A 10,000-nucleotide genomic window follows, 5' to 3' on the forward strand; every position below is an offset into this window, starting at 1 on the left:
CACATATATATAGATATATATATATATATATCATATATATATATATATTATATATATATATATATATATTATATAATATAATATAATATATATATACTATTACATGACGTCGAAGACTATGTCAAGATGATTATATATATATATGCATATTATAATATATATATTATAGATATATATATATAAATCTATTCTATATATATAATTATTATATTAGATATATTTATATATATATATATATATATATATATATTATTTTTTATACTATTCGTAAAGGCTTCCGTACTTCGTTCGTCTTTAATTCTCATAATCTTCTTCACAAAACCCAAAGAGGGAAAAAGCTGGGAAGAAGAAGAAGAAGAAGAAGAAGAAGACGACTTCTTCACAAAAACAAATTCCTAACCTTTTTGTTTCATTCCTTCATTCTCTCTCTCCGTCATCAAACCGCTTTCTCTTGTCCGCGAGACTTTGACTCGAGTTCTTCGTTAATTAAATTCTGACGTCTTTTGTCTCGGTTTCACAAGGGCTGGAAAAAACACTCACGATTCCAAAGGAAGACAGACGGTTTTTTTTTTTTTTTTTTTTTTACAGAGACTTTATCTTCACTTTCAGACTTTGACTCGACTTTTAGACTTTAACTTGACTTCCAGACTTTAACTTGACTTCCAGACTTTAACTTGACTTCCAGACTTTAACTTGACTTCCAGACTTTAATTTGACTTCCAGACTTCAACTTGACTTACAGACGTTCCCCCAAAACTTAATTTGACTTTCGACTTTAACTTGACTTTCAGACTTTAATCGACTTTCAGAATTTAATCTGAATTCCAGACTTCAACTTGACTTTCAGACTTTGATTTGACTTCCAGATTTTTACTTGACTTCCAGGCTTTAACTTGACATTCAGACTTTAACTCGACTTCCAGACTTTAACCTCATTTTCAGACTTTAATTTGACTTTCATACTAACTTCAGTTTCAGACTTTAATTTAATTTTCAGACTTTAATTTTACTTCCAGTCTTTAACTTGATATTCAGACCTAACTTTCTTTCAGATTTTATCTTGCTTCCAGGCTTTAATTTGACTTTCAGACTTAACTTGACTTCCAAACTTTAACCTGAATTCTAGACTTTTAACTCGACTTCAAACTTTAATTTGGCTCCCAGACTTTATCTTAAGTCTTAGACTTTAAATCGACTTTCAGACTTCAACTTGAGTTCCAGACTTGAATTCGACTTTCAGACTTAATACTAACTTTTGAGATTGTAACTTGACTTTCAGACTTTAACTAGGACTTTTAGATTTGAACTTAATTTTTAGCTTTAACTTGACTTTAAATGAACTTTAATTCTAATTTTAGACTTTCACTTAAATTCAGAGTTGAACTTGATTTCCAAACTGTACTTGATTTCGAGATTTCATTTTTCAGATTTCACCTGACTTTCAAATTTTAACTTAAATTTTCAGAATTTAATTTAGATTTCTGACTTTAATTTGATTTCCAGACTTGAACTTGATTTCCAGACTTGAACTTGATTCCAGGCTTTAACTTGATTTCCAGACTTGAACTTGATTCCAGGCTTTACTTGATTTCCAGACTTGAACCAATCTTTCTTGCAGGTACACTTCGGGGGAGCAACTGCCAACAAAACGTAAGAGATCCTCCTGAAATATTAATTAATTGTTTATTGCAGCAAACTTCATCCCTTGTCAGTTTATATGTCTCGTAATGGTTTCATGAGCCAGTTGTAGGATGATCGTGTTTGTGTCCGTCAATCACTCTTAAGTGATTGATTGATTGACTGACTTATATAGACTGGCGTTGAAATATTTAGATAATTGGGTAATCATTCCGTCAGTTGTTAGGATGATGGCGACTTTTGATTAGTTTATTTATTTATTTTTATTGTAAGGCACCTTTGCTGGATTACAATTCATATGGGCACATATATATATTATATTATGGGATGTTTTTATATATAGATATGTTATATATATATATATATACATATTATATAGTAATATATTATATATAAATAATATAATATATATATATAAATATATATATATTATATATATATATATATTATATATATATATATATATATATATATATATATATATATATATATATATATATATATATATATATAATATATATATAAAATTATATATATAATATTATATATATATATATATATATATATCTATATATATATAGATATAAATTATATAAATATAAATATATATATATATATATATCATATATATATATATATATATATATATATATTATATATATATATATATATATATATATATACCAACACATTTAACAAATATGTTTTGCTGGGCTTAGACTTGAAGTTTGTATTTTGCCTGCAACCTACTTTTTTTTTTTGTGTCGTATCATGCGAGACTGGTGTAATGGCGTGACTGCAGATCATTTTCTCCAAATCACACAGTAAGCCGTAACCGACTCCCTTATCTTGACTTCCCTCCAAAAAATGGTATCGGATCTTAGCATGCAGCTGCTGTTCCATAATATAAACAATACGTACACACACACCTACAAAACGTCTGCTATCAGTGAAAAAAAAACACAAGATATATTCGTAGTTCTTTCCTTTCTCAATACTGTGCCGTTTTCTTGTCATCTACAGAAGAGTGGGTTACGTGAGAGAGAGAGAGAGAGAGAGAGAGAGAGAGAGAGAGAGAGAGAGAGAGAGAGAGAGAGAGCAGACTCTCGTAAGCATAGACATTTGCATTTATATAGAGAAGCGACGGGCACAGCCTTTCCAAGGCGCCACGTCACGGCACTTCCAGAAAAGTGTCCATGAGACGCGGCATCATTCGCACGGGTGCTCGTTTGCATGGAATTACACCCATTGCAGTCACATTTGGCTGGCGGGGGAATATTCTCAAGAGATGACTCGATCCGATAGGAAATCCCCTCGCGAGGAACTCCTCTTTCTCTTTGGAAGAGTTTGTCGGGAGATTCTCTCCCACTGACGTCAGACTATGGATGGGAAACGTAAATGTGATCTGCACGACTTCCAGAATATGGCTGCGAATGGAATATGATTTCCAGAACAGAGCAGGGAATGGCATCGGATTTCCATAGCGGATATTCTGAATGGAATATGATTTCCAGAACAGCTGGGAATGGCATCGGATTTCCATAGCGGTTATTCGGAATTGGAATATGATTTCCAGAACAGCTGGAATGGCATCGGATTTCCATAGCGATATTCTGAATGGAATATGATTTCCAGAACAGCTGGGAATGGCATCGGATTTCCATAGCGGATATTCGGAATGGAATATGATTTCCAGAACAGAGCTGGGAATGGCATCGGATTTCCAAAGCAGATACTCAGAATAGAATACGACTTCCGGAATAGAACTGAGATTGGAAAATGATTTCCAGAACAGTTTGGAAGTCGCAATGGAACGCGACTTCCAGAATAGAACTGAGATTGGAAAATGATTTCCAGAACAGTCTGGAAGTCGCAATGGAACGCGACTTCCAGAATAGAAACTGTGAATGGAATCGAATTTGCAGAGCAGAGCTGGAAATTGAAAGCGGATTCCAAAGTGGAATTAGGAATTGAATGTGAATTCAAGAGAAGAATTAGGAACTTAATGTGCATTCCAGAGAAGAAACTAGGAAATTGAATGTGAATCTCCAGAGAAGAACTAGGAATTAGAATGTGAATCCCAGAGGAAAATTAGGCAATTAAATGGGAGTTCCAGAGAAAAATAATTAGTAATTGAATGTGAATTCAAGAGGGAAAAGAATTAGGAATTGATGTGAATTTCAAAGCAGAATTAGAATAGGATGTGCTTTCCAGAATATGATTGGAACATAGAGACAAGAATTCCAGAACATGACTAGGAATAGAATACGATTTCCTGAACACAACTGGGAATGCAATATGACTTCCAGAACAGAGCTGGAAGTTGAATATGATTTCCAGAAGAAGACTGGGAAAAGGTCTGAGAATGTAATTCATTTTCCAGAATAGGACAGAGAATGGAACATAATTCCAAGAACAGGACTGGGAATGGAGTATGATTTTCAAGAGAGGACCATCTGTCTTTATGTATGTATGTAGGTGTGTGTATGTATATATATATATATATATATATATATATATATATATATAATATAATATATATATATATATATATGTATGTATATATGCATTCTAAATATTATGTTTCCTTCCAGCTATGGTGGCCTATGGCAGCAAGACTTGACTGGGTGAGTCCAAATGAGTGAATCCCTTCACTCCTAAAGTGTTTAGAAAATAAACCTATTTCCTTGTTTATGTAAACGCAACTGTTTTATTTCCACATTGTTTGACGAACAGGAACTCGTTTCTTGTTTACGTAAACCACGGGTACCTTATTTTCAGTGTTTGAAGAAAAGGGAACCTACTTTTTTGTTTATGTAAACACAGCTACCTCAGGAAACTGATTTCTTGTTTACGTAAACACAACTACCTCATTTACAATGTTTTTTTAGGGGAAAGGAAACTGATTTCTTGTTCACGTAAACACAACTACCTCATTTCCAATGTGTTGGAGCAAAGGAACCTATATTTGGTTTATGTAAACACACCTTCATTTCCACAGTGCTTGAAGAATAGGAACCTAATTCTTGTTTACGTAAACACAACTGTTTTATTTCCACACTGTTCGATGAAATGGAACCTATTTCTTGTTTATGTAGAAACGATTACTTTGTGCGTGCTTGCATGCAGGTGCCTGTCAGAACTATGATAGAATAAATTGAATGAAAAATAGACTGGCAGATTATTATATTCTGACTGGCTACAAGATTTAGTTGAACTTGGGAGATATTGATAAAAAAAGGTAACGATAAAAGAGATTTTGGTGATAATGATAAATAATGATCCACTGTAAAGAAACAGGATGTTTAGATTTCTGAAAGGTAGATTTTGTTCATAGACGAATCTAATGGAAATATGAGATCGAATACCTTAATATACTCGCATAGAATTTTGATTTTCTAACAAAGTAAGGGCGGGCTAAAATAGACAACGAATAACTATTTTTCAAAATTTTAAGGCAAATGAGACGGGTATTCACTTCTCCATACTATAGTAGATTCACATTAGCCATGCATCTGATGTCTAGGTCAGTCCCTTTCAACGTTCGTGATTGGCTGTTGATAAGCCAATGACAGGGCTGGAAACGCTCAGTCTCTCTCGAGATTTCTTATAGGCAGGATGTATGTTCCACCTCTCCTGAGGTATACGTCTTTCAAAAGTATCTCTCAGGAGAGGTGGAGCATACATCCTGCCCATGTGAACTCTCGAGAATGACTGAGAGTTTCCAACCCTGCGATTGGCTTATAAACAGCCAATCAGGAGCGTCATGATGGAATTAATAGAGAGTAGAACACAGAATCTAGGACAAAAAACAAGCACTGGGACCTATGAGGTCATTCAGCAATAAAACAGAAATTCACAGTAAAAATGTTTGAAAGGTGTAACAGGAGGAAAACCTCACAGCAGTTGCACTATTATTGTGAGGAGAAGGTGGAATGTAATATAGAAGGAGAATATGAACGGAGGGACAGTAAAAGGAATAAAAGAGGTTGCAGCTAGTGGTAGATGGGACGCTGCCAAGAACTTAAGTAATGCGTACAGTGCACCGCAGTAATGAGGGAAAAGGACATTTTCTTTACAATGAATTTCTATAGAGATATGGACGAAAAGTTATCAATAATATTTTTCGTGAACAGGGAGCCGTTTCAGAGGTAAATCCAATCTAATACTACTACTAATATCAACAGCTCTTATTGACCTTGAAAATATTGTTTACTTTCTTTACCTAATTATTCGAAATAAAGAAAACGGGAACCAGGGTATGTAGTCCGTTTTCTCTTCCAGTTGCTTTCATGTGTTCCTATGTGGGCCACAACGACGCACATAATAATGGAACACGAGATTATCTGCAGAAAGGATAACGGGATGATGAATAAGCCTATAAGAGAGAGAGAGAGAGAGAAGATTCACATTTCTTAGTGGAGCTTCCACGAAATACTTCTTGTCTGAGAGAGAGAGAGAGAGAGAGAGAGAGAGAGAGAGAGAGAGAGAGAGAGAGACTTCCCCTATCTTCAAGAAAAGTCCAACGAAATACTTCTTGTCTGAGAGAGAGAGAGAGAGAGAGAGAGAGAGAGAGAGAGAGGCTTCTTCACCCATCTTCAAGGAGAGTTCGAACGACATATTCTCGTCTTCTGTCACGTATCCGAAAGACAAACGAGTGTCTTTGGATATGAACCTGGAAGGCGCCGCTGTGAAAGTCTGGAAGAGCGAGAGACGAGACGACACATCATCATCCCCTCTGGAAAACGGCGAGAGATCCCCTGGAAATGGGAGTCTCTTATTTTAAGGAAGAAGAAGAAGAAGAAGAAGAAGAATTCTTGAGTGATGCTAAATATGTTTTTTCTCTTATTTTTTGTGTGTTTTTTGGGTATGTATGATAAATTTAAAAATGTAGGTGTGTAGCTCATCAGGTGTATAGCTCAGGTGTGTAGCTCGGGTGTATAACTCAGGTGTTTAGCTCAGGTGTGTAGCTCAGGTGTGTGGCTTAGGCGTATAACTCAAGTGTTTAGCTCAGGCGTGTATTTCAGGTGTGTAGCTCACGCATGTAGCTCAGGTGTGTATTAAATATATACATCATCTAATTAATTTTGTTAAATTTTTCGTTTACTTATACTTTCAGTTCTAGATTACTAGAAGCTAGATTCTAGAGCGACCTTTAAAAATAACAATAAATGCTTCCTGAGCACTTTCTCAAAAAACTGTTTAGGCTTGAATTTGCAATAAAGATAAAAAGGGAATAGACAATGAATGAATAAATAATAAACAGTAAATAAAAAAATAAATTAATAATAATACTTGAAGTCAAGAAGGACATAAAGCTCAAGAGAACAATTCGATATTATAAAACGAAATCAAGAGATAAAAATCCATAATTCAAAAGTCCTATCACGGAGATATAGAGGTAAATATAAATATGAAGAAGAAATGGATATATATATATATATATTGATATACTACTATATTATATATTATATATATATATTATATATATATATATATCTATATATATATATATATATATATATATATATATGCATTCACGACACGGCTGTTGTGACGTCAAGAAAAAAAACTTTTTTTTATTTATGTTTTTGTGATGCAGGATCTTTTTTTATAAAGATTTCGACTCCAAGGCAACTCCTTGAAGTCTTAGGGTAAATTCGATTATTTGGGTTTGTATACTATATATATCTATATATATAATATATATATATATATATATATATATATATATATATAAACCCTAATCGAAATTTACCCTAAGACTTCAAGGAGTTGCCTTGGAGTCGAAATCTTTATAAAAAAAGATCCTGCATCACAAAAAAAACATAAATAAAAAAAGTTTTTTTTCTTGACGTCACAACAGCCGTGTCGTGAATGCAGGAGACAGCTCTGGGCAGGTGTGAGTGACAGGTTGTGATTGGCAGGTGTAATCACTGGCTCGCTCTAAATCGAGTATAATGGCTTTCTTTGAGTGGTATTTTATATCGGTTTTCTTCGGATTAAAAATTGCAATGATTTCGTGCAACATCTTATTTTTGGATGTGGAGTCTCTCTTCAGGTATTTGTACTTTATTATTATTATTATTATTATTATTATTATTATTATTATTATTATTATTATTATTATTATTATTCAGAAGATGAACCCTATTCACATGGAATAAGCCACCAAAGGCTTGAAATCCAAGTTTCCAAAGAATATTATTATTATTTATAACTATTATTTATTATTATTTTTTATTTTATTTTTTTGCTCTATCAGTCCTCCAATTCGACTGGGTGGTATTTATAGTGTGGGGTTCCGGGTTGCATCCTGCCTCCTTAAGAGTCCATCACTTTTCTTACTATGTGCGCCGTTTCTAGGATCACACTCTTCTGCATGAAGTCCTGGAAGCTACTTCAGCATCTAGTTTTTCTTGATTCCTTTTCAGGGATCTTGGGATCGTGCCTAGTGCTCCATATTATTATTATTATTATTATATTATTTATTATTTAGAGGATGAACCCTATTCACATGGAACAAGCCTACCAAAGGGACCACTGACTTAAAATCCAGGCTTCCAAAGAATATGTTGCTCATTCGGAAATAAAGAGAAGGCGAAGAGAAATGACGAAAGAGAGAAAAGGAAGAAATGGAGAGAGCAAGATATATATTTGCCCTAAACAACAGTTGACTGGGGATTGAATAAAGCAACGATAATGAATGCCAATAGAAGAAAAATGAATTAAAAGACTAAAAAAAAATAAAGTTTTTGGAGAATATGCTTGAAAGACGCTCTAAATAAAAAACTTATGCGTTATAATGGACTATAAGAGGAATTAAACATTTGATATAACTAAAGCCCATGTTCTTTTTTGATAATTCAATATATATAATATGCAGCCAAATACAATCACCTACCCATACTTAGATACTAAACGTAACTCGGTTACTGGCGATAAATAAATGATTGAGTTTTGCATCTTACGGATATTTTTTAATTAGCAGCTAGTCATCTGCTATGTCTAATGAATGTAAGAGGTTAAATGCCATACTGATAAGCCTAATGTACAGAAGAACACGTGAAAAGGGTTTATAATGAAATAAAAGGACACAGCAACAAAGATATTGCCGTAAAATATTGATTGAGCACTATACAAATGCACACACACACACATTATATATATAATAGATAATATATATATAATATATATATATATATATAATATATAAAATATACATATCAATATATAGAAGATTAGAAAACGTTGGCGCAAGTAGGGCCACAGCATATGGAAGGACAGGGTGACAAGGAGATAGCGGTCATCAGGTGATAATACATTTATTGCCGACGCGTTTCGTAACACATAGTTACATCATCAAGGCTAAAAGAGAAACAACACAAATTAAAAAACACATGAAAACATAACTTTGACTTTAAGAGTCTCAACAATATACAAAAAACATACATAAAATTAAGCAATTTAAAAAAAGCACCTGCTAGACTAAAAGTTGAAGACTGAGTGATTCGGAGAGAAGGGAGAAGCAGCGAAGAAAGCCGGTTCAACCCAGATACAACTGTACAGAGGAGGTGTGTGAGTTCAACTTGGGTGCCAACTGCTTAATAAACAACGACTCTAATATAAGCAGTTCGTGGGTAAACGGTCTTGTTTGGCCCAAGACAGAGAATCAGTATTAATTGATGGTGGTTTTACAAATTTTTGCATGATTTCTGATATTTGAAAATTCTGGATTGGACACTCTGCAGCCAGTACGATGACTTACACCATTATGTGAATCAGCTCTGACTTTTAGCAATCGTTTAGTCGAACCCACATATATATATATATATATATATATATATATATATATATATATATATATATATATATATATATATATATATATGCACATATACATATGTGTGTGTGTGCGCGTGTCTTTGTTTGTGTGTATGTATAGGATATATACATATATACATTACACTAAATCTAATTCATCTATTTCAAATGACCGAAACGGCTCCTTCAGCCACCTTGAATCCTCTCAAGGACTTCCTTTACAGGACATTAACTTGAGGCCGCGTCCCTGAACGGCCTGGCCTTCAGGAGAGTCGTAAAGGCAATTTAACTGCTAAGGGCACCTCTGTAGGACACACGACTTTTGGAGGCGTCCCTGGAGGAATGATTGTAATTGTAGGACTCCTGTTTGCAATGCCAATAAATCTTGCAGGAATTCTCAATAAAGTAGACTTTACTTTACAGGAAATCTCAGAGGATTCAGAAAATACAAAAATGCAGAGAGAGAGAGAGAGAGAGAGAGAGAGACATACAAACCAGAAAAAGGATCGGGTTTTAACGATACATGTAAAAATAAGTT

General features: G+C 33.8%; 1 protein-coding gene across 1 annotated transcript in view; it reads right to left on the reverse strand.

Moving 5' to 3' along the window:
• Positions 1 to 10,000, reverse strand: part of LOC135200739 (actin-binding protein WASF2-like) — a 126,653-nt gene that overhangs the window by 25,509 nt on the left and 91,144 nt on the right. Inside the window, exon 5 of the mRNA XM_064229344.1 lies at positions 6,231 to 6,398. Within this exon, the coding sequence (XP_064085414.1) occupies positions 6,231 to 6,398 (168 nt within the window). The remainder of the gene's footprint in view (positions 1 to 6,230; positions 6,399 to 10,000) is intronic.

This window comes from Macrobrachium nipponense, chromosome 27, assembly GCF_015104395.2.
Source record: "Macrobrachium nipponense isolate FS-2020 chromosome 27, ASM1510439v2, whole genome shotgun sequence".
Taxonomy (NCBI): Eukaryota; Metazoa; Arthropoda; class Malacostraca; order Decapoda; family Palaemonidae; genus Macrobrachium; species Macrobrachium nipponense.